At 37.2% G+C, this 26,879-nt stretch overlaps 1 protein-coding gene across 2 annotated transcripts in view; it reads right to left on the bottom strand.

Annotated features, from left to right (window-relative positions):
- Positions 1–1,563: 1,563 nt before the first annotated feature.
- The window catches only part of LOC129749786 (zinc finger protein hangover), a 78,487-nt gene continuing 53,171 nt past the window's right edge, over positions 1,564–26,879 (bottom strand). For both annotated transcript variants that reach the window (XM_055744870.1, XM_055744878.1), the window contains 5 exons: positions 4,167–4,550; positions 3,149–4,101; positions 2,428–3,020; positions 2,050–2,206; positions 1,564–1,987 (listed from right to left, as the gene is read on the bottom strand). In XM_055744870.1, the coding sequence (XP_055600845.1) occupies positions 1,615–1,987; positions 2,050–2,206; positions 2,428–3,020; positions 3,149–4,101; positions 4,167–4,550 (2,460 nt within the window). In that variant the 3' untranslated portion in view covers positions 1,564–1,614. The remainder of the gene's footprint in view (positions 1,988–2,049; positions 2,207–2,427; positions 3,021–3,148; positions 4,102–4,166; positions 4,551–26,879) is intronic.

Here is a 26,879-nt window from a genome sequence, read left to right as displayed (position 1 = left end):
AGTTAATTTCATTGATTGACAGTTCTTTGAAATTCATCCGGAATGACTATTGCCCAACGTTCGTTCATACTCAGGTGAAGCAAATCAGATCAGTTTCCTGAACAATTTTTCACATCTTTTTATAAATTTTGAATGTGAGCGCATTTCGATTTGTTTGCCAAGTATTAAACTTTTTTTTTACAATGATTTCAACCACTCTTATCAACAAAAAAGTAACAACTCCGTCTGTTTTGATTACCATTAATTTTAAAAGTAAATATTCGCATCACCTCCCATTACATTCCATGGGTTTTTGCCACTGAGTTCATTCGCATGAACCCACCGAACTGTCAAAGTACCGAAACCCGACGGTTCCAAAAACAAACGAAAAAAAAAACGGCAAACATCCGGGCCCGGAAGGCCTTCAACAATCTACCGTTCGGAGGCAAGGTGACACATCTGCTAGGGGCCATCCAGGACTCGTAGATGACCGAGGATGCCCGGGTCATGGCCACGATTCTGTTACGGCGACTGTTCTGGGCCGAGTTTTAGGAGTTCTACAACACTGCCGCCGGAATCGAATTAACATCTCGAACAGCAGACTCCGCTAGAGATGGTGGTGTAGATTACCAAGAATCTAATCGACGACGATAGCATCAACCAGTGGCCGGAGATTTGCAGTTTCTCGGAAATGTTCCAGCACCATGAACATCCAGCGGGAGAAATAAGCACTGCGAATACTAGATCCCTCGTCGGATCCGGAGCTGCGGTTCTAGGCCGTTGGAACCTTAATTTCGATGAACGACAAAGAGGACGGTAAAAGAAAATCGAACGCGAAATAAAAAAAATAAATTAACGAGAATCATCTGATTTTTTATTTACTGAATGAAATTATCAACTTAGGAGTGTAAAAGTTACCGCAAAGCTTTTGGTTGCGTTAAGCAGACACATCGACCATTTGTCTGTTTCGAGTCGTTGAAAAAAAAACCTATCAGCCGGCGGCATACGACCCCCGCTGTTGCATTTGCTGCTGGAAAAGAACGTAATTTGGAGTTAGGGTTCATGTTACAAGTTTTTATTATAAGCATTGAATGATTTGATAAAATTTCCGTTCCAAGTTCTTATGTTTTTTTGGCCTTCCACTTTGTTTCCTATCGAGTCACTTGCGAAATAGGTTACGACTCCAAAAGTCACTTGGCATCGACTTGAGTCACGCCATTCGCCTCTGAGAATACGGTGACAGTAAAAAAAGTTCATTCAAGTCACCAAAAGTTCATTCAAGTCACGGCATTCGCCTGCTAGAATACGGTGACTATAAAAAACCAAGTCACTTCACGTCACTCGCCTCGCAGAATAAGCCCCATTATCACATGTATATTACTTTTCTTTAGTTTATCAGTGATTTCACTGAGAATAAATGAGAAATCTGTAAGTTGTTGCTTGTGGTTAAAAATTCCAGCCGAAAAATAAACATGTTTTTTAAATCTTTGAAACCGTATTCCGGATCCATGGTGTTAGCAAATGCGCGAGTAACAGAACAAGTGGATAATTCGAAGATATCTAAAGGAAATTGAGATATGAACGTGGGTACCAACCTAGTAATATTTTATTTCCGTGAAGACTTTTAAGAGTCACCTACGTATTGGGATTGTAACGTACGTTAGCATTATGATGCTCAACCTTTTTCTCAGTATCACATGTGTCTTCGCTACTAGACGTGTCACTGCTGCTACTTCCAATGCTCGAGCTTGTTGAATCTGTAGGACTGCTTCTGTGTTCTTTCGCTTTGTTGGACACTTGAATACTGGCCTCAAATCCACCGTTGACGAAATGTTCTGACACGTGTTGTCGAAGTGCATTTGCCGATGTAAAATGTAATAGACACAACTCACAAGAGTATTGTGAAATATTTGCAACCTCACTCTTCGAGCAAACCGCGCTTTCCATGTGGTTGTGTTCTGCGAACTTTGACTTAGTTTCATCTGTATCTTCAAACTCGTTTACGTTCCTAAAATAGTTATGTTTAAAATCATTCAACAAAAGTTACTTTTGCTACGTTCGCTATATTACCTTTGCTCAGTTTTCATACTGAAATTTTTCTCTTCAATCGCTTTTTGCATATCAGACCGCTCGTTCAATTTGTTATTATTTGGCAATTCAGAACCACTCAACTGCTTAACGTTAAGTTGTACTTCAGCCTCCGCGTGCTTATGACTTTTATCAACAGCTAAAAATTAGAGAAGAAACTGGGGATTATTTATCTTGTTACAATAAAATAATGTGTACATATTTAGATAATTTGTGAAATAGCTTCTACACTATCAAGCACTTTTGTCTTAAATATGCAATTTTGAAAATATGTAATCATTTTGAAAGTCTGCTGAACGTATTACATTCAAATTTTGTAATAAAACATAAGTATTGGAAAATAACAAATGTTTACTACACCTGCTATAGCGTAAGTAGACGGCGAGCGATGAGATTGTGACAGCCGCTTTACTTTACTCGGGGCTAATTGATCTGGTTGCCATATGTCAATTGGATTGCGAACCTTTCTTCCATCTGGTGACCGAAAGTGCCAGCCCCTATGCACTTGCAAAGCGTTCAGAATATGAAAAGTCTTTTGACACATATCGCACTGATAGGTAGCTTCCTCTTGAGTCCGGCCTGGAGGAGCACGTGATGATTGACCACCGTCGAGAGAAGAGATACGTAAATTGTCTGCATTCCTACTACCGACAGTTGTTTCGCTATGCGCATGTAAGGAATGATAGGACAGCTCTGTTTTATCGAAAAACGTTTTTGAACACAATTCGCAGCTTGATGGGTTCGGTACTTTAGGATGTTTTTTGTACCGGTGGACCCAGAGAGATTTTTTAGTACTATAAACACCTCCACAATCTTTACAAGAATGGTCGGTTTGATCATATTCTTCGTGCGTATTCATATGCATACTGAGTCTTTTACTGGTGTTGAAGCATTCGGAACAATAGCGACATTGAAACCATAACTGAATTTGTGGTGCGCTGGTTTCCGGCAGTCTGAAAGAGAGAAAAAACTAACATTTATCAATCATAAAGGAATCGGATCGATTACTTCATAATATTTCAAATAATGAAGATCCTATTGTTAGATATAGCTATACGATTAAAAAAGAATAATTGTTTACCTCTCCAAATTGCTGTGAACGGCTTGAGTGTGAGTATTTAAGTCTTCGTTCGTCATATACACTGTATGGCACACTTGACATTCGAATGCTGCTGGAGCACTATCGATCCCTACCGTTTCGTCAGCTATTAGTGCACCCTGATGTATGAAAGTTAATGGGTTCAGTAAGGATATACCTAAATTATTGGCGTGTATATCATCACGGATACCATGTTGGCGGAACAAATGAACACGAAGGCCTTTATCGTTCATAAACTTCGCATTACACTGATTGCAGTAGAAGAACTTTTTATCCATTCCATGAATTTCGCTCATGTGCTGACGAAGAGCATCGATATCTGTCAAAACAAAATCACACAACCCACAGTTGAGAGTTTTACGATGTACAGCCATGCTGTTATTTTCATCTAAACCACTGCCGGTTGATGAATTGGATACTTTCACCAAATCTTTTTCTTCGTTTTTTTGGTTTATCACATCGTCGACCTTCGTTGTGTGTTGTCCCTTTATGTGTCCTTGCAAAGCGTCAATAGAACTGTAGGTGTTTGAACATTGCTGACAGGAATAGAGCTGCACCTTTGTAACAGGAGTGAAATTATTATGGTCTTTAAAACAATGTTTGATAAACGGATCCCGGGTGTTACAACGGAAGTCACACTTTAAACATATAAAACTACCATGTTCTAAATGTTGATGATCAATCCAATCTCCCATTTGAGAAAATGGTTTATCGCACTCCATGCAACTGAAACGTGTTTTATTGCCCGTTAAAACCTGTTCCTGAACGGAACTCTGTTGCTTTGAATGTCTTGAAGCACTTTCACCATGTGTGCTTTGCATATGATCTCGTAGCTCCGTTTGCCTGGGAAATCCTTCAGAACATTTACAGCACTGATAGATTTGAGGCAACTGATTAGGATGTTTTGCTTCCATATGACGCAATACGTTATAATACTGAAAAGTATAGTTATACTTAGCAAATGACCGATCGACAAATAACTATTCTAGTTTAAACTCACATTATTGTATTGTTTATTGCAAACTGGGCAATTCTGAGGATTCCGCAATTGGGAAGACGACGTTACGCCTTCCTGATCAAACACATCATATCCGTATTCATCTTGTCCTACTGTTTGTGAAAGCAAACGGCACTGATGAACGTGATCAACATGTTTTGAATTATTATCGAAACGTTCTCCACACGAACAGCATAGAATAAAAATTATACAATCGTAATTTTTTAAATGCTCTCCAAGCAGACCGGGATTGTCGAAAGTTTGTTGACATGATTTACAGGAAGACGAAGAACTTGCCTTGTTCCTTTCAACCTCGGGATGACTCTCCAAGATGTGTTGATGGAGGTTGATCTTCTGTTTGAACTCTTGGTTACAAATTTTGCAACCCTGGAAATATAAATAACAAAAAACCAATATGAAACGTAGAATATAAATACCTAAATATATTTTGATGAATGTATGACATCACGGGAAGTATACGAAAGTAAAATTTTACCATCCTCCGCCCAGTTAAGCGGTTTTTCAACTTCTAACATGTGTAATAAAAAAAACGATTTCAGATTTTTATTCACTTTCTTTTCCAATACATCTCAAAACTCTTCTACTTCCAATAAAAAATTAAGTGGAATACGAAAAATGTACGCGATACTTGCGAATGATCAGAGGGCTCTAGGAAAAACTATCTCATCTGTAGGAAACGGTTCTTTATTCCTGATGTTTGCAATTTAAGCTTCCATTCACGAATAAAACACAAGAGCCACACACGAAATACCAAAACAAACAACTACTTACTGGGAGAATGTTCTTGGTGTGACAAAATGCGTCCATTTTTCGACTATTCGTAGAATTTCGCGGCATAAATGTCACACAAGGATTTTCATTGAAAAAACAGTTTATTTTCGAAAAAAAAATTATCGAGGCTCATATGACAGGAATATCTACGGCATTGAAGTCAAATGATAGGAATAATAGAGATCTATGGCATTGAAGTCAAAAATTGCGAAACTGTGCGATAACAGCAAAGTGTTTTTGTGAAACTTTGATTGCGTTTTTCTCGCTTTGCTTTTTGCACCATGTGACAATTATGCTTCCAACGGCAGAACAGAAGAGAATATATAAGAATAACAAGGAAAATTAAAAAAAAATGCAAGTTGTCTATGACCGGACACCATATTTTATTCTATAGCCGTGTCGTGATTTGCGCCTTCTTTCGCTCCAACGGGCTGCCTGAAATCAGCGTTTGTGGTGATCCGCTTTCCATTGCGCTCAAGTTTAGCGCTTATTATTGATTTCGGGGAAAACCTTAGGGAAAAGCTTCTTGGAAGAACCTTCTTCGGAAAAACATTCTTCGGGGAAACCTTCTTCGGAAAGCCTTCTTCGGGAAAACTTTCTACTGGGAAACCTTCGAGGAACCTTATTCGGGGAAGCCTTCTTCGAGAAAACCTTCTTATGGGAAATCCTTCTTATGGGAAATCCTTCTTCTGGTAACCTTCTTCGAGGAAGCTTCTTCGAGAAACCTTCTTCGAGGAACCTTCTTCGGGAAAGCCTTCTTCGAGAAAACCTTCTTCGGGAAAATTTTCTTCGGGAAAATTTTCTTCGGGGAACCTTCTTCGGAAAAACCTTTTTCGGGGAACCTTCTTCGAGGGAACCTTTCTTCAAAAGTGGGTGATGTTAGGCCGATGACATAGTGAGAGCGATGCGAATTGGCGAACGCGGCCAATGCGAACTCGAGCGGTGGAACAAATTGACATTACTGTGCGTTTAGATAAAAAAATTATAAACGTCGTTGGTGAAATGTATAGACACTATAATTTCATATAGTCTGGCAAAGAGAATGACGGGAGCCAATCGAACTGTCATTCGCGCGGAGCCAATCGAGCATTCTATGATAATGTTCAAGCTCTTCATAACTCTCTCCAGTAGCAAAATAAAAAATAGTTTCTAAGATTCGTAAATTACATGCTATTTTTGTCACTTCAACTCGAAATCGCTTTTGAAAAATATTTCAATCATTAAAATCTATAGGTGAACAAAAATAGTAAAAATTATGATAAATAACTTAAGTATATGTTAGAAAAACGTCAGAAAAGCTTTGTAAATCTCAATACTCCAACCACGGTTTTCCAATATTTAGAAAGTTTGCTCGATTGGCTCCGCGCGAATGACAGTTCGATTGGCTCCCGTCATTCTCTTTGCCAGACTATATGAAATTATAGTGTCTATAGTGAAATGGCATCATGGCTGACTTCCGACCAAAACACATTGAGTCCTTTTATTTAAGCGTGCGCCAAGAAATTTTCAAATCAACGTTGCCACAAATTCATTTGAATCGTTTGTGTATCTCATTCTTGCCCGTAAGAGTATATTTCACGCGAACACAAACGATTTCTGGCGAAAACAGCAAAAGCAACAAAAAAAACATTTCCACCCCGGCAGAGGGTGGTGGTTTGTACAAAATATTTCGATCCCAACCGATGTTACTCAAACCGTTTGGGCGCTCATACAAGCAGTGCCATACACGATGCAAATCGTGTTCACAGCGACAAAATTTCATCTAATTTCATCGCATTTGTACCAATGTTGTGTAGTCTGTGGCCCGCTTAATGTATGTAGAGATACTCTGGTGGATACACATTTATGTGTGGCAACGTTGCATATAATACACTGTTATTTTTTTAAAAACAACTGTCAAAAGTTCGGAAGTAAGTTCGGGATCGGAAGTCCGGACTTCCGAAGTTAAATTTAGTGCTGGCGCTATAATATGTTGTTGTTTCCCGGCCACTACATATGGGTACGAACACAGTGAGCGCGAAGCGAAATGCGAAGCGAAATATTCATTCACCGGATGAATTTCGCAAGTTCGTTTTTGAAGGCCGGCCACAGTGCACGCGAATTGCGAAGCGGTTCAACACTGAAAAAAAACTTCTGTGTTTTGCAAAAATTATTCACACGTGAAAAAATCTTTGCAAATTTATTTGCTTGAGCTTGATCAACTACGGTCCACCTGCGGCCCCTCCTGGCCAATGGCATAATGGTTGCACTCCGTGATTGGCTCGAGATAATCAACATTGGACAATGAACCAAATGAAAGGTGCTGGGAACAAGCGACACATTCTCACTGTCCAATTTTGAGAATCTCCATCTTTAACATGAACCAATAACGACGCCGGCCAAGTCCATGTAGTCGATAGGGGGAAAGGATGTGCAGCACATGTGATGATTTGTTTTGCGGAGACCGGCTGTACGCCATCCCTCCACAAATCTCACGCTGAGTAATTGGGGATAAGGGTAACGTGGCATGGAATATCACCTTGGTAAGTGATTGACCACTTCAACGCAAAACTCCTAAGCTCCTAACATCACAAGAACTTCTGATCAATCACAAAAAAAAAGAAATTTAATTAGCGATTTTTCACATGGTTCATCATTTTTGAGGATTTCAAAAACACTTCCCAATGTTGTTTCTTTCACGGGCTTCTTTATATCCATGACAGTCGGTCAGAATATGCTGCACAGTAGTTTGGACGCCGCAGAATTGACATATAGGCGGAGAACTTCTATCGAACAGGTACGCATGGGTTAGTCTTGTATGGCCTATCCTCAATCTTGTTATTACACGTTGGTCCGAGGGACATTTCCGGTCTGTATATTTTGATGGTGAATATTTGTTTTGCCTTAGGAATGATTGATTTGAACGCCACTTGTTTTCCCATGTCCACCACATGTTGGTTTTGATGGTGCGTATAGCGTCTTGCGCAGGAATTCTGGAATTAGCTGGAGGTTTAGCAATTGCTTCGGTAGCTTTTACTTAGCTCGAAATCAATCAAAGCAAAAGTCCAAAGCATTTGCTTAGTTTGGTATGAATAAACATTTGCTTAGCGGATGTGTACTAAAGTCTTAGAACATAGCTTTTGCTTCGAAAAATAGAGCTATCCAACCAGCAGAATCTGAAGTTTTCTAAAGTAAAATGAAAGAAGACGATCAGAAAATTGAAAAGTACGGCTAAAGTAGCCTTGAAGTCGACGAAGCGGGTGGTGGGTGTAAGAACGACCGGAATTTTTTGTTAGTGCGTGCTCGTATGTTGATGTTTAAAGAAAAATTAATACATATTCGAATATTGTCAAACAAAAAATGGTTCAACTTTAATATTTATCATAAGCTCTCCCATATCAACGTGCACAGCCCTCACCTTGGAAGTACCGGTGACGACAAAGACGAATTCTACGCGCAGCTGGAGCGTGAATATGACCGTTGCTCAAAACATGATATCAAGATCGTCATCGGGGATTTTAACGCTCAGGTCGGCCAGGAGGAGGAATTTAAACCGACAATTGGAAGGTTCAGTGCGCACCAGCTGACCAACGAAAACGGCCTCAGACTTATTGACTTCGCCGCCTCCAAACGAATGGCCGTACGTAGTACCTTTTACCAGCACCGCCTCCCACACAAGTACACCTGGAGATCACCGTACCAAACGGAATCACAGATCGACCACGTTTTGATCGACAGCCGGCACTTCTCGGACATCATCGACGTCAGATCCTGTCGAGGCGCCAACATCGAGTCAGACCACTATCTGGTGATGGTGAAGATGCGCCCAAAACTCTCCGTAGTGAACAACACACGCAACCGGCGCCCGCCTCGGTTAAATATCGCGCGACTGAAGCAACCTGATGTCGCGGCAGACTACGCGCAATCGGTCGAAGCAGCGCTGCCGGCAGAGGGCGAGCTTGACGAAGCCCCTCTCGAGAACTGTTAGGATACCATCAAGACAGCCATCAACAGTGCTGCGGAGAACGTCATCGGTTATGTGGAGCGATCTCGACGGAACGACTGGTTCGACGAGGAGTGTAGGAGGGTGATGGACGAAGAGAATGCCGCGCGGGCGGCAGTAGTGCAAAGAGGCACCCGTCGGAGCTCGAGGAGCTGGAGCAGCTGCATCGTTCCCAAGAAACACGAAAGTTCTATCAGAAACTCAACGCAACCCGCAAAGGCTTCGTGCCGCAAGCCGAAATGTGCCGGGATAAGGACGGAGGCATCCTGACGGACAATCGTGAGGTGATCAAAAGGTGGAAGCAGCACTTCGATGAACACCTGAACGGCGCACATGCAGGAGATCTAGACGGTGGGGGAAGGTACATCGCCGGCGTAGCCAACGACGTAGAGGAGCCACTCCCAACGGTGGGTGAAGTTAAGGAAGCCATTCGCCAGCTGAATAGAAAAAAGTCGGCTGGGAAGGATGGTATCGCAGCTGAACTCATCAAAATGGGCCCGGACAAGTTGGCCGATTGCCTACACCGGTTGATAGTCCGGATCTGGGACATAGAACAGCTACCGGAGGAGTGGAAGGAGGGGGTAATATGCCCCATCTACAAGAAGGGCGACAAATATGACTGTGAGAACTACCGAGCGATCACTGTCCTCAATGCCGCCTACAAAGTGTTGTCCCGAATCCTACTCCGCCGCCTAACGCCACAAGCAAACAGATTCGTGGGAAGTCATCAGGCCGGCTTCATGGAGGGACGGTCAACGACGGACCAGATATTCACATTACGGCAAATCCTCCAAAAATGCCGGGAACACCAAGTCCCTACGCACCATCTATTCATCGACTTCAAAGCCGCATGCGACACGATCGACCGTAACGAGCTATGGAAAACCATGGACGAGAACGGCTTTTCCGGGAAGCTGATCAGACTGATTAAGGCGACGATGGATGGAACGCAGTGCTGTGTGCGGATTTCGGGTGAATTGTCGAGTTCATTCGAATCGCGCAGGGGGCTTCGACAAGGTGATGGTCTATCTTGCATGATGTTTAACGTGGCGCTAGAAGGTGTTATTCGACGAGCGGTGGGCGAAATGCGGGGCACGCTGTTCAACAGATCTTGTCAACTTATCTGCTTTGCCGATGACATTGATATAGTCGGCAGATCATCTGCGGCGGTGGAGGAGATCTACCGCAAACTGAAACGCGAAGCAGGAAGGATTGGGTTGATGATTAATACGTCCAAGACGAAGTACATGCTGGCCTGTGGATCCGAGACCGACCGAACCCGCTTGTCCAGTAATAACAAGGTCACGATCGACGGCGACGAGCTGGAGATAGTCGAAGACTTTGTCTATCTCGGCTCACTGGTGACCGCAGACAATGACACCAGCCGTGAGATCCGGAGGCGAATTATCAGCGGAAGTCGTGCCTACTATGGACTCCACAAGCAACTGCGGTCGAGAAGACTTAGCCCTCGCACGAAGTGTAACCTGTATATGACGCTCATTAGACCGGTTGTTCTCTACGGGCACGAGACATGGATATTGCTCGAGGAGGACCTGCGTACACTCGGAGTATTCGAGCGACGAGTGTTAAGAACCATCTTTGGCGGCGTACAGGAGAACGGAGTGTGGAGGCGAAGGATGAACCACGAGCTCGCGCGACTCTACGGTGAACCCAGTATCTAGAAGATGGTGAAAGCTGGCCGGATACGCTGGGCGGGACATGTTGCGAGAATGCCGGACGACTGTCCTGCAAAACAGGTGTTCGCTACGAATTCGGTAGGAACAAGACGAGCGGGAGCGCAACGAGCGAGGTGGTTAGACCAAGTGGAGCGTTATCTGGCGAACGTGGGGTGCCCGAGAAATTGGAGAACGGTTGCCATGGACCGAGTGAATTATAGGAATTATGTTCGTCAAGTTATGTCGTGAGACGGTATACTATGTAAATAAAAATAAAATAAGCTCTCCCACATGTATTCGGATCGGGATAATCCGATGTATAAAAAAAATAGGCAATAGGCGGGCATTTTAATTTAGATTTTTTTTTAAATCTTAGGATTATAAAAAAAATTATATAAAAATGAGAGATCTGTATAATCTTATTATAATTTATTTCTTACTTTGAGCCAATTGGGACTTCTTCCACTAAAGCCGGATTTTTTTTAAATTTTGGAATATTTACTTATTGATTTGTTTATTGTCATCTTAGACGAATGATTTTATACAACGACAGGAATATGAAAAAAGTTGGGTTATCACTTCGACTTTTCTTTATCCATGTTGAAAATACCTTTTTGAATTGTTTTGAAGCGAAATATTGCTAATTTGATAAGTTCATGACGTTATTAAAGAATTTTTTATTGGAAAAGTCTGCTACCGAGCATGCTTAGAAAATAAAGCAATTACTATGAGATTTGTCGAGCAATTGCTTCAGATTTGAGCTTTATTCATACCAAACTAGCTTGTTCTAAAAGTAAAAGCTCCTGACTGAGAAAACAGCTGTCAAAAAAACTTTATTCATAACAACCGAAGCAATTGCTTTAAGCGACTGCTCGACTGCTCGATTCAGTTTAGCAAAAGCAATTACTAAGTTTTTTTCATACCACCCATTTAGTGGCATGAATTAGTGAACCTGTATATAAGAGAAGTGACATCTGAAACACAAAATTCCAATCGAGCAAAATAACTGTCAAAATCGATTCCAATCGATCCGAGCTTTTTGTCGCAGAGCTTTTACCTTTCTTATTGGAAACTCAACCAAGGGAGGTATTCACCCTTATTCTCGTTTACGACGTATCTGTCGTTCGTTCGAACGGATACTTTCGATCGAATTCGAAAAAGGTATTCTTGTTTTCGTTCGGATGCGATACTTTCGGTTTTGGTGTTACCAGATGAAGTAAGAAATTTCGAAGCCTAGAGATCTAGCAATCATCTGTCAAAATCACGAGTCAAGCATGTAAACAAATGTTTTTCTTTGAAGTATTGTGAAAATTTGGCCGAATCAGATGGACAGTTCGAGGCAATGTCGGGCTGGTCTTCAAGTTCCGGTCAGTCGAATTATCGGCGCATTTATGCAGAACGAGCCGGAGCCGGTGCCCTGCCGGGTGAAGCGATGCTTGATCGGAAACACCGTACGGGACCACATAACTTAAGAATCATCATTTGTGAACTAAAGTTGGCTATTCGGAATGATGCCTTGACTAGCGCCTGGCGGGCTGGACCGAACCGGATAAATCGGGGCAACGAGCAAGTCGACCCAATAAAACGAATCCAACATCAGCTGCAGCAGCTGCGACCGGTCGAGATTGGGGCTGCTTCTGAGGAGCCGCCCTGACGAAGGAGGGATAAGTTTCATGGCAAAACTCCGATAAACAAAAAAAATTAAAATTTAGTTTAAATAAAAATGACTTCTTCGAATCTTACATTTTTGTTTTGCAAAATTGCTCCAGAAAAATCCCATAATTTTACCCTCCTTTTGAAACCACCACAAATTTCATATACTGGCTTAAAATGTCTGAAACATTTGGGTCAATTCGATCAAATCTAATAATTATGAACAATTTTTTTTATTTTAACCACAGCCTAAACGGGCCCCTTTTGCAATTTCGTAACTTATTTTTTCCATTTTTGGCCCTTTTAACGAATTCCGCAGCATCTGCATTCAATTCCAATTGCTTTAAACGATCATCATTCGCAGCAATAGACTTGCGTTTGTCAGTCCATAGAAAAAATACTTACGATCGAAAACGGGAATGCAGTTTTTTGTTCGTACGAACGATGTTCGAAAGATCGAACGCCTCTCGTTCGTTCGAACGAAAACAAGAATGCAAAATTGCAAAACTTTCGAACGAATGCCATTCGATCGAAAACAAGAATAAGGGTGATTGTGATTGTTGTTATAGTTCAAACAGATAATTTTTAAGCTGGTCATAAGAATTTATGATTAGGTGCAATTTTTTTCAATGCTTTGGTGAATCGTGTTCCTAGTTAGAAAACTAACTAATTATTAACGAAATTCAAGTCATTCATACCGTTTATCGCGATCCTTCGGGCATCGAGTTCAATTTTGTTTTGTTGGATTGAAGGAGCGTTCACTTTAGAGCTTGAACATTGAGCCAGAAAACAGTGCTGGGGATTTTTTTTGTCCAAGATTTCGGCGATGTTGCCACATATTTTATTTTAAGAGGGATCAGATGTCGCTTCTCTTATATGAAGGTTCACTAGTATGAATAAGGTTTAGCAATTGCTTCGGTAGCTTTTACCGCAGACACCAGATAGTGGTCAGTCTGGGTATCTGGTGTCTGCGCTTTTACTTAGCTCGAAATCAAGCAAAGCAAAAGCCCAAAGCATTTGCTTAGTTTGGTATGAATAAACATTTGCTTAGCGGATGTGTACTAAAGTCTTAGAACATAGCTTTTGCTTCGAAAAATAGAGCTATCCAACCAGCAGAATCTGAAGTTTTCGAAAGTTAAATGAAAGAAGACGATCAGAAAATTGAAAAGTACGGCTAAAATAGCCATGAAGTCGACGGTGCGGATGGTGGGTGTAAGAACGACCGGAAAGTTTTTGGTTAATGCGTGCTCGTATGTTGATGTTTAAAGAAAAATGAATACATATTCGAATATAGTCAAACAACAAATGGTCTAACTTTAACATTTATCATAGCTCTCCCACACGTATTCGGATCGGGATAATCCGATGTATAAAAAATAGGCATAAGGCGCGCATCTTAATTTAAATTTTTTTTTAAATCTTAGAAAGAAAAAAATCATGTAAATATGGAAGTCTGAATTATGTTTTAAATTATAACAATTTTCTTCCAACTTCGAGCCGATTGGGACTTCTTCCACTATAGCCGGAATTTTTTTAATTTGGAATATTTACTAATTGCTTTGTTTAGTTTCATCTTAGACGAATCATTTCATACAACGACAGGAATATGCAAAAAGCTGGGTTATCACTTCGACTATTCTTTATCTATGTTGAAAATGCTGTTTTGAATTGTATTGAAGTATAATATTGCGAATTTAATAAATTCATGACATTGCTAAAGAATGTTTTATTGGAAAAGTCTGCTATCGAGCATGCTTAGAAAATAAAGCAATTGCTAGGAGATTTGTCGAGCGATTACTTTAGATTTGGGCTTTATTCATACCAAATTAGCTTGTTCTAAAAGTAAAAGCTCCTGACAGAGAAAACAGCTGTCAAAAAAAACTTTATTCATTTCAACCGAAGCAATTGCTTTAAGCAACTGCTCGACTGCTCGATTTAGTTAAGCAAAAGCAATTGCTAGGTTTTTTTCATATCACCTATTGTATCGACAAAATCTCCCTTTTAAAATGCGACACACACTCGCAACGGAACGTCTAAATCATGGGTGACCAAACCATCGCCCGCATCGAACTGTTTATTTGTCAAAGTGTAGTATTGTAGGCAGTTTAGAAGGAAAAATTTTCTTTATTTGTTAGCTTCCATTGAAACCAACGAAATTTCTACTGTAAATATTACGGGAAAATCGATACTCTATATGGCAATTTGTCTTCTGATTTTCACCCATTTTTAAAATTTGCTCATTTTTTGCAGATGGTACTATTTAATAGTTTTTGTAGCTTATTTATTATTTTTCACATAGATTTTTACTGCTAACATTTTTAAAATATTTCATTTAAAAAGTTGTTAACTTTCAATGCGTTTTGATGTGCCATGTTTTAATTTCTGCTTAAAAATTAAAAAGTAATGTGAATTTCAAATATGGTTTTTGTTACGGAAAAAGGTAATTCCCTTGAAATATTAATTTTGACAGCTGCAAAATATCATGTGTTTTAAAGTCGCAAAAATAAACATATTTTGTAATCTTTCGTAAATTTATAGGCTTGCCACACACCCGTCAGATTATAAAATTTTCCTCATATCGATGATAATGCTCGAAAAGTTCGAAACCATTGAAAATCTTTGTTAGTATTCTGTTGAAACTGTTAAAACAATTATTCTATTATAGATAAATATGTTAAAAATGTGCTGTCATTGTGAAAATTAGATCTTTGATTTATTTTTTAAAATTATGTTTCAACTATGATTTTTAAATTATTGCAAATTGTTAAAAAAAAAACAATACTAACAAAATTAAAAAATAAATCAAATGTGATGTGATGTGTGTGTGATGATGGAAAAATTCAAAAAACATTAAAATCAATAAAAGGAAGAATGTTAGCCATGAATATCATGATTTTTTGAATGATAAAACGAAGCTTTTTCGACTTTGCCGGAAAGAAAAAATATCGTTTGTAGTTCCGACATCTTTATCTCCAGTTTCGTTTTTAGACTTAAATTTTTTTAAATTCTGTTTAGGGTCAAAATTTGAAAAAAAAAAAAAAAGTATTCTCTGGATTTTCTATAGGCGCGGAAACTGTTAGAAAATCAAATTTTATAGTACGCATTTCATCTAAGACTGCATTATGAATTGCTGAGGATAGTTCAGTTTGTAAGCTATGATGAATGTGTGGTTAAAATAAGTTTCTGAACAATTTGGTTTGAAAAAGAATAAATGTTCATTAATTTTTGTGCAACGCTGCCGGTTAAACTACGACATCTGAAATAGGCATTCTTGAAGCAGTACGTACAAGTTAAAAGTGAGTTAAAATTTTTTTCAAGACGTTTGCAGTCAATACATATCCTCACATCATTTTGTTTGTTCTGATTTTTAAAGTAAGAGTTTGACAACTCAACGGGATACAGAAGTCAAAAATCATTTTTTTTTGTTTGAAAATTTTAAGACCATGATAAAAATCTAATGTACTTTGGAATTTCCACATTATTAGGCATTCCTGCAACAGATTTACCCGCTCGAATTGTAAACCATAAATTAAAAACTTATAAATTTGACATAATTTGACATCCTATCGATACTTAATTTGGTCTGGATAAACACGAATGTTATTTTAGTCGTAAAAAGTTTTTAATTTAGTAATAAAAATAATAATTTGGGCTGAGAAAAGAGCTCTTGAATACTTTTTAAACTATTTTTCCAGATGATCCAAGTAAAACCAGTAAAAACATGTACCGAATCAGCACTGAAAACCAGTTATTCATTTATTTGCTCTGAATACTTATTTGAAAAAAAAGGTGGTGTGGCCCGCCAGCCTATCTCATTTTCAAAATTTGGCCCGCTTGTTAAAAATGTTGGCCACCCATGGTCTAAATGGAGTTCTTTATCACTGCCTTATAGACAGAAAAACACTATTTCTTTGTTTAAATCAGCTTTCTCTTCAGAATAATTACTTAGTGCTTGACAAAATAGTACAGATAAAAATTAATCAATTCACCTGTTACTTTAAAACTGTATTTCCTTGACTCTAACTATGATTTTGTATCTGTGGGCTGGCGTTAAATAAATAATGAACAACTACAATCACACACAATGGTTTATGTTTTGTTTTGGCGATGCTCAGTGCCTGGATTGTAGACAATTATCATGATTTTATTAAATAAAAATTTTGAATGATTTTTTTTTTTGCATTTGTAAAGTTTCAGCATTAACGCCGCACGGCATTAAAATCGATAACTTTTATCATGAAAACATTTTGTTCCCCTACGTTCAACATATGTAGCTGACTCGAAATAATACTAAAGCATTTGTGATTATCTTGATTGCTCATCGAATCAAAAATAAAAATTATGTTTGTTGTTCGAAACCCATTTTTGGTCTAGTTAAGTAGAGAAGATAGTGACACTTTTGACAAGTGTTTTGATTATTTACTATAAATTCTGTTCTTATTCTAATGTTAACTCTAAACCTGAGATTTAAACAAGATGCATATTTTAACCCTTCATTTCATGATTTTTTATTTTTTCTCGAAAAAATTCTCAATAGTGCGCAATGATGAATACATGAAGGGAAAAATAAGGAAAAAATATTATTTTAACATAATTCGGTTATTTAGCAAAAAATATTAATTGTTGCATATTTGCAACAACATGAAACGGTTACACCTTTTTTTCTTCACACTTGACAACTGGAAATAAATGCTTATTCCTAATTTCTTTTGCACTAATCATAGTTTTCGCACAGGAACTTCGCAAATCTAGATTTCTGGACACCGGAAAGTTAAGAATTTATCTGGGAGTAGTTATGTATGTTGGTTTTCCACCATGGGTGCACGGATTCACCGCAGTTTCTGCCTAAGTATGTGCTCACATACATTCTTGGACCGACCCCATGGCTTCGTATGTAGGTATATTTTGGAAGAACGAGTCAATTAGGTTACTTAGAGGTATTCCGGCATCCGTGCATATACCTGGCCAGCTGGCAGCTGGTTAAACATTCAAATAATCAGTTATAAGAGGAAACACATCTTACCTGTCGGCTTCTTATGGGATTCGAACCCAAAAGTTGTCTCGCCGATACCGGGAATCGAACCCAGCCTGGCACATCGGAACCAGACTCGCACCAGCTTATCCACTAGACTACAAAGACTCTCGAGAAATTAGCTAGGAGTAGTTATGCGATAATATACCACCTACTGAGGAAATTATTTCTTACGTTTGCTTGAAGGTGCTAAAAAAACGAACACACACATATAGGATCTCAGTGAAACTTCATGTTTCTTTGAAGAGATCTAATTTACTTAACTCTAAGGCGTACATCTTTCAAGGATTTTATGGCTAGCATCTTACCACCAGACCACGGAAAGAGCACTATATGTGTCGTGATCGGAATTCGATCTCATGGACTCTGGCTTAGATGGCTGGAACGCTATCCTCTAGGCCACGACCGGCGGCAAAATGGAAAGCTTCTTACCTATACAACTTTTCTGAACATAACCTTGAACAAATCAACACATATCAATTCCGAAAACGTATTTAAATTGGTTCTGATAAAGATTCTTAATCTTAAATCATACCATAACTATATGCCAGTTTTAATAAACAAACTTGATATTGAAGAGCAAAGTCTCAATTTAGTTTTGAAGGAATGATCCATTACAAATTACATTAAACTATTAAATATCATTTGTTGGCAAAATTAAAAGAACAATAAAGATTTCTTCGGAATGAGCATTAGAATTTGGAACATGATTCTAAAATTAGAATTCAAACTTGAAATCAGTTTAAGAATAAAAAAGAAATAAAAATAAAACTAAATTCGAGAACAAAAAGTTTCAATTTAAAATCAACTTCCAGAGCTTCCAGGAAAAGGTTAAATAGTATAAATAAAGAGCATTTTTCGTCGATTGATAATAAGAAACGGCTTATACTTTAGTAAAAAATAATGAGCATTGTAATTTTCAATCAAATCATTCCTTCATCTCAAAGAAAAAAAAAAGCAAAACAATACTTCAAACCTCGGTTATCGAATGTTGGCAGATAGTACTGAATTTTCAAGTGGAAAAATAAAAAAGCGTATTCGTTGTTTGTTTTTAGATTTTTAAACTCTCTGGATAAAGCCCCGTACTTGAGTTTGAATCACGTTGAATAATATAGAACTTTTGAAAATTGGTGTATGCTTATTTTGCAAGTTGTGAAGGCATCCGACATTTTTTTTATTCAAAAAATGTATTTGTTATACCAATGGGCCGGGGAAAAAAATCAAAATAATGTGTTTAACATACGCTGAATTACAAATCCCAAATAAGTTAATTATTCGGACCCGTCCTAGTTTAAAGTTTGATAAATTTTGAACTTTTTATAGTATTTTTCTAGTTTTGATAACGGTTTAGAGCAAAACTTTTATTTTTTTCACCTCGGGGGCCCTCTTTATTCAGGGGGGGGGGGGCAATTTTTCTCATCCCCCCCCCCTCTTAATACGGCCTGAACATGATAATAAATCATTTATAACGAAAACATTGTCATCGGGAAACAAATACACTGTTTAACGGTGCAAGTTTCGAAAACACACTATGGAACCCATATAACTACCTAGGGTACTACCGTTGCATGGTGTTGCATATTTGCTACAGTTATTGAAAACCCATATCAGAGAAAAAACAAAAAAAAATCTCAAATTTTGTTTATTATGTAAATTACTTTAGTGGGAATACGAAAATATTTTTTTTGAGTCGAAAAAAAAATCTCAATATGAATTACACTAGGCCAAAAATTTGAAAAATTAGGCTTTTTCCACATTCCATATTTTTCAGATTCAAGTGGGTTTTTTTGGTTCCTATGAACACTAAAAATATTTTTTTTTAATTGAACGTGATCTTGAAATTATAAATATTATTCCCATCGAAAAAAAAAATTACTTTTTAGCTAAATGTGAAGTTTAGAACAGTTTTAATTAATTGTTGCATATTTGTAACTTTATGAAACGAAGGGTTAATTACTGTTGTCCTATAGTAGAAAATGCTTCTATGAAAATAAAAATTACTACCGTTTCGTTATAATGAATATTCACACCGTTTTCGAGAATTTGCGGAAACTCGCTTTAGGAAAAAGATTATTTTCAACAATTAAATAAAAAAAAATTAACATTCAAACATACGCTTAGTGAATGTCTTGGCAATTAAACTAAATATTTTATCTCTAAAGCATTGCAGTACGGATAGTTTCTGCGGCAAGAATTCCTTTTATTCCTATTACGCTCTGGATCCACACTGCTTCAACCAAGGCAAATTGCATCTTGAAGTGTATAAAATGTATTTTGTATTTCATTCGAAAATTTTTAAAACGTCTTTCATGCCATTTAATGATTAAAATTTTAAAATCTCAAAAGCTTAGATTCAATTAGTTTCCATAGTTTGGTATTTTTTTCCAAGAACATCATGTTGATCTTCCATAAGTACAGCTTTTTAAATATCAACGAAGGAATAAAATTTAAATTTTATGGAAGGAACTTCCGGGTTAGTGCAAACGATTCTACGATTGAAAATATAGTTAAAAAAAATAATACTTAGCTCTGGATTTTCAAAGGACTTCCTAAAGTTTTGTCGGGACCGCCCTCATCTTCATCCTGCAAATTTCCTTCCGAAATGTCTCTTCTATGATTGTTACCGGGAAACACTTTAATTTTTTGCTTCAAAAAACTTCTTAAAAATTTTCATCGCCAAAATCACGTCTGTCACGTACAAGCACAGCCTACCGAGACGTGAAAAAATCTTTGCAAATTTATTTGCAGAATAAAAACTGTGAGCGGGGAATACGTACCGCGCAAAAAAAACCGCGTTAATTCCGAAACCCCAAGATGGCGAAAATGGTAAAAAACACTGCTGAAACAGCATAAAACACCCATAATGTGGGTATTAGGTGAAAGGAATCTATTAGTAGAAGTCGAATTTTGCAGTCTGACGCTATGAAACGCCATCTTAAAATCCAATTTAGTGGCTTCCGCTCAACTTTAAAATAATTCAAATGACTGCAAATCGCATGAAAACAAATCTAACAAAACCATGACAAAAATATAACAAAATTATGAAAAGATATTTTACAATATTATGACAACAAAAATTACGAATCGCTGACAAAACTTTGTGAAAAATATGGCAAAGGTGATAAAAATATTAGAAAAATATACCAAAACTTTGATAAATTTGACATTAAAATGGCAAAGCCATGACCAAAATATTTAAAAAAAAATCTGACAAAAATTAATAGAATTTACTAAACTAAATAACAAAAAATATTATTGTAATATTTGTATAAACACGAAATAAAAACTTTGACAAATATTTGACAACATTATTGAAAATATAACAAGTGAAATATAAATATGACAAATATAATAACTAATCAAAAATTACAAATATGACAAAATTTTGCAATAAAATAACATAAGGCTGCCATTTGTCGTATTTTGTTCATGGTTCTGTCAGATTTTTGGTCATTTGATTGTAAGTTTTTTTTATAGTTGTCTTTTTTCGTTCGATTATAGTCGTTTTACCATCTTCTCTTCATACTGAAAGTCTTATCCGGTAGAACCGTGTTCGATGATTACTCTGTATTTTAACTCGCCAACTGAGCTACACATATCACAAGCCCATAGATTTGTCTTTGTCATATTTGCCATGTATTTGTAACACATTCTTCATTATATTTTAGGATTTTTGTCATTTTTTGTTAAACTTTTGTTATTTTACTGTCGTATTTGTCATCATTTTTTTTACATGTATTTAAAAGTGTTTTGTTATCTTTTTATCTCATTCTTTATAATTTTGTCAGATTTTTGTCATTATTTTGTCAAATTTTTGTCATATTTTTTATCAGAACTTTGTCATATTCTAGCCCATTTGTCTATTTTTTATCAATTTAATGTCAAATTTTTGCCATATTTTTACCACCTTTGAAATATTTTTTTTATAGTTTTATATATGTGTCAGTTTTGTGATTTTATTGTTAATTTTTTTTATTACTTTGTCATTTTTGTAAATTAGTTGTCAAATATTTATCCATATATTAGTTCTGTCAGGTCATTTTATTGTCAAATTATGATTATAATTTTGTCATATTTTTGTCTAATTTTGTAATATTTGTTATATTTTTCGGTATAATTTTTTCAGCACATTAGTCGTGTTTTATTCGAAGTTTTGTCATTTGTCATTATTTTGTTTGTCATATTTTTGTCATAGTGCTTTCAAATTTTTGTCCTTTGTCAAATTTTAGTAATAGTTATTTATATTTTTGCCACAGTTTTGTTATATTTTTGTCATTATTACTTTATTTTTTAACACTTGTCATATTTTTTGTTAATTTTTTTCAGTGCTTTTCTGCAGTTTTCTCAAAAATTTTGTTAAATTTTTGTCAATCATTTTTCATCTACTTTTTGAGCCCTTTTACTAATTACCTATATTGTGGATGATTCATGCGATTTTCAGTTATTTACTGCCCTTTGAATTAAGCGGAAACCGCCATCTTTGGTTTCAAGATGGCGTCGAACAGTCAAATTCGACTTCTACCTATTGAGCCCTTTCATCCAATACCCAGATGTTGGAGTTTCATGTGCTTTTCAGTCACTTCCAGCATTTTTAAGTTGAATGGAAGGGGACATATTGGATTTCAAGATGGCGTCGGACAACGAATTCCAACTTCTATCCGTTCAGCCCCTTTGCCCTATACACATATTGTGGCACCGGTCATTTATTGCCAGTTAGATTTTGTTTCAATTGAAAAAGACTGACACCGCGTTATTTGTGAAAATCCACGCTAAAGAACCGTGCATTTTTCATAACCAAAACAGAAACGGCAATGATAATTAAATAAATAAACTTTTGAAAAAGATTTTTTTTATAATTCTCATTTGCGATAAAAACATTCCAGAGAATATCTTCAGTGTATGTCCGGATGAACTGGATGAATTCGCGCGATCGAGCCGGCTCTTCGCGAGAAAATTCGCTTGCACTGTGGCCGGTCGATGTTTTTTCAACGTGTTTCAATGAGAAGCGGTTTTTCGCGCGAATTAGAAATCCGCTTCGCACTTCGCTTCGCGCTCACTGTGAATTCGACCTATGTCAGGTTTAAGCGATTCGCATATATTTTCTTCAAATGTGGTTACTTACTTACTTACTTAATGATCCCGCGCCGATCCTCCGGTGCATAGGGCCGTGGTAAAAGACCTCCACTGTTGACGATCCGGGGCCAGCGTCTTCACTTGGTCCCAGTCAAGATTCTCGTCGACAGTTCGGATTTCAGCGGCTAGGCTTCGCCGCCACGAGTTTCTGGGTCTGCCTCTTCTTCGATGACCTTCTGGATTCCAATCTAGCGCCTCTCTGCAAATCTCGTTTTCATCTCTTCGCAGCGTGTGCCCAATCCATCTCCACTTAAGTTCCCGAATCTCGATTTCTAGAGCCCTTTGATGACACCGGCGATGTAGTTCCTCATTCGAGATCCAGTTGCCAGGCCACCAAGCGCGGATGATATTCCGCAGGCAGCGGTTTACAAATACTTGCAGTTTTCGCGTCGTTACCGCATATGTGCACCAAGTTTCGCACCCGTACAGCAATACGGATTTGACGTTTGAGTTGAAGATTCGGATTTTTGTTCGTAGAGAGATCTGGCTTGACCGCCAGATGTTTCGGAGACTCGCCAACGCAAATCGGGCCTTTCTGATCCGGGTTTCTCGGGTGTCTTTCCTGGTACCACCATCAGGCGTTATCTGGCTACCAAGATACTGGAAACACTCCACTTTCTCAACTTGTTGTCCAGCTACCATGAAACTGGAGGGATTTCCTGTGTTGATCTCCATCGACTTGGTCTTTCCGACATTGACTTTGAGACCTGCTGCCTTGGAACTTTCGGTGAGGTCGTCGAGTTTGCTCTGCATATCCGGTTGTGCTTGGGCGAGCAAAACAATATCGTCAGCCAGGTCAAGGTCAAATGTGGTTCGCCGCATTAAATCGCATTCGCCGGTTCGTATCGCATCGCACTCACTATGTCATCGGCCTAACTCTTACGAGCTCCGAATTTTAAATGAACTCTTAAGCAAATGCGGGTTCATGATGGCTCTAGAGCCATCATGTACGGGTTGCGTAACGCTTCTAGAGGGTGAAGGAGTAAGTTCGAGCGTTACGAATTGTGACATAGGGGAGGGGGGGGGGGGAGATATGCTCATGGTTACGTAACAGGTTTTCCTTGTAAAATTTTATTTTATTTGCAGCTAGTTTGATGTCATGCAATTGTCATGGAATCTTCAACATCATTGAAACTGGTTTGTAACCTTTCCTCTTTGAAGATTCTGAGATAGGTTCCTTAACCTTCCTAGGCCGTTCGCAAAATTTTCAACAAATTATTTTTCGCTTGTTTTGACTAGTAAATTGATTTCGTTCCACTGGTCACATATCTTGACCGATAGTTATGACTTTAGATTCATTGTTTAGGTAATTTATTCAAGATTTTAAATATATAAAATTTAAATCGATTTGACTTAGCAGATGACCTATAGAATGCTTTGAACGGAAAACCTTCGAAAAAAGACATCATTTTAAAATTCTTATATCTGCAGTATATGTTGGTGTATCAATTTTTTTCTATATGTTTTGAAATTGTGAAAAATAAATCTTTTCAAAAATATATAAAAATTTCAGGGTCCCATGGGAGTTTTGGCCGTAATCTTGGAATAACCGGAAAAAAAATTCTCACTTTTCAAAAGAGGTAACATTTTTTCTTAGCAGCGCTGTATCTCATTCCTAATTGAACCGATTTCCAAAATTCAAATTTTAGTTTTATTTTGATTACATGATTATCATTTTCACTGAATACACATAGTATCTCAAATATTACTGTTATTCGTAATACGAGAATGAAAACAAGGAAAAAATCGTGATTTTCGAACCCGGCTGTTATGATGCGCAGATTTCTCATTTTGTTATCGTGATTTCTTAAAACTTTTCATAAAACCTGCCCACTTTTTTTATACCCAATGATAGATTTTAATCTCTACAATCGATTGATATGCTTTTTATGTGGTTTTTCAAAAATTTGTAGCAACGTTTTCTGAATTTACTAAAAGGTATCGGAATTCTACCAGTTTTTCAAACGTTTGTAGCAAGCAAGCACAACCCCCCGGGAGAATTTAGATCGAACAAAATCGATTACTCTCCCGGACGTGCTCTCGAAATCTGCCTTTCTATAGCAGACTGGAGGAATCGTCCGCATGGTTACGTAGGGTGGTTTGTGCTGATACGTATGAATATTTTTGAGTAATTCATAGCTAAGTCATTGTCTTCATCATTTTGATTGTTTTTCAGCTTTTCAAAGTTACAGAGACCTAGATCATAAATTATTTTATTTCGGAAGTGCGTGGATGTTGTTATATTCAAAACAATCACAACCAATATTACAACGATTTAATCTTTAAGTTTATAGTACTATAAATATAGGGTTTTAATTTACATGTGAAATATAAGACAAAATATGCATAAAAGTAGTTTAAATCATAATTGGAACTCTTCGTGGTGTTATGAGAATCAAAAGATGCTTTTAATGAATTAGTAATTGTCATATCATTTTAAAAAAAAAAAAGTCGTGTTTTAAAAGGTTAAGACATTGTGTTCCAGGAAAATGTCATATTGCATAATATTTTGAACGACATCTTTTTGTTCAGTGATATTATATGAAATAGACATTCTTAATTTACAAAGTGTGATTTTAATTATTTTACTCATATTTTCTTCAAAAAGATTCATAATTTTAACTTAATATCAGGATTAGACTGCCTCAAATTTGTATGGGAAATTCAAAACCTGTGAAATGTTGTGCGCTGCAAGCTAAAATTGATCCTAGGCCTAGTACAAGATCTCATGCCAAATTTGGGCCAGATCGGACCACGGGAAGGGGTCGCTCAACGAGCCTGAAGTTTGTATGGGATTTTAAGACATTTTGTTCGGGAGAAACATGAAAATCCAGTTTTTCATCAATAACTTTGGTTCCCGTCTGCCAATTTCTTTCAAAAACGGGTTTTCTCAAAGCCTGAATTATGACAAATATTCATGCGAAGACTGCATATCGATAAGAGTTAAGATAAAAAAGTTATTAAGCTTCAAAAATGGGGTAACTTTTTTTACGGTGGTATTCATCACTGTTAATGAGGCGTCAATATGTTCGACCGCTCCGACTCATTAACAGTGATGAATACCATCCTTAAAAAAGTTAGCCCATTTTTGAAGCCTTATAACTTTTTTATCTTAACTCTTATCGATATGCTGTTTTTGGATGAAATATTTGTCGTAGTTTAGGCTTTGAGAAAACCTGTTTCTGGATTTCCATGTTTCTCTCGAACAAAATGTCTCAAAATCCCATACAAACTTCAGGCTCATTGAGCGACCCCTTCCCGTGGTCCGATCTGGCCCAAATTTGGCATGAGATCTTGTACTAGGCCCAGGATCAATTTTAGCCTGCAGCGTATAACTTTTTCAAAAGTCGGGTCATTTGGGGCAGTCTAATCAGGATTCAGAACAAAAAATTGAAAAAAAGAATCGGAATTTATAATGAAAAATTTAATAATTTGAGACAAAAGAATTGCTTATTCTTAGTTCTGAATTCATAACTCAACAAAAATCAGAATTCGAATTCAAATTTGACATTTTTGAATTTAGTATCATAAATTTGAAACTAACAATTTTTGAGTATGATTTTTCAATCGTGAATTTATTCTTTTTTAAATCAGGGTTTAAAAAAGAATGGAAAATTGTGGACTTTTAATTCAAAATTCACCATTGGAAGCAGCTTATTATTATGAACAATGAATTTGTATTGTGAAAGTGAATTAGAAGCTCATAATTTCGATTTAAGAGTTTTGAATTCAGAAAAAAATAATTGTGAACAAAGAAATATGAATCGCGAGTATTGAATTATTTATTTTAAAATTTTATTCATTATTTGGATTTGAAGTTCAGATTAGAAATCTGAAATATAAACAGCATGTATGTATGTATGTAAAAGTAGTATGTATGTGTGTAAAAATGAGGATTCTTCAAAATATCTTAAAACATTACTGAACTAGGTCTCTGAAACTTTGAAAAGCTGAAAAACAGTCAACATGATGAAAACAATTAGTGGTATGAATAAGGTTTAGCAATTGCTTCGGTAGCTTTTACTTAGCTCGAAATCAATCAAAGCAAAAGTCCAAAGCATTTGCTTAGTTTGGTATGAATAAACATTTGCTTAGCGGATGTGTACTAAAGTCTTAGAACATAGCTTTTGCTTCGAAGAATAGAGCTATCCAACCAGCAGAATCTGAAGTTTTCTAAAGTAAAATGAAAGAAGACGATCAGAAAATTGAAAAGTACGGCAAAAGTAGCCTTGAAGTCGACGAAGCGGGTGGTGCGTGTAAGAACGACCGGATTTTTTTGTTAATGCCTGCTCGTATGTTGATGCTTAAAGAAAAATGAATACATATTCGAATATTGTCAAACAAAAAATGGCCTAACTTTAATATTTATCATAAGCTCTCCCACATGTATTCGAATCGGGATAATCCGATGTATAAAAAAAAATAGGCAATAGGCGCGCATTTTAATT

This window comes from Uranotaenia lowii, chromosome 1, assembly GCF_029784155.1.
Source record: "Uranotaenia lowii strain MFRU-FL chromosome 1, ASM2978415v1, whole genome shotgun sequence".
In the NCBI taxonomy this organism is placed as follows: Eukaryota; Metazoa; Arthropoda; class Insecta; order Diptera; family Culicidae; genus Uranotaenia; species Uranotaenia lowii.
This window is presented reverse-complemented; position numbering and strand designations above follow the sequence as displayed.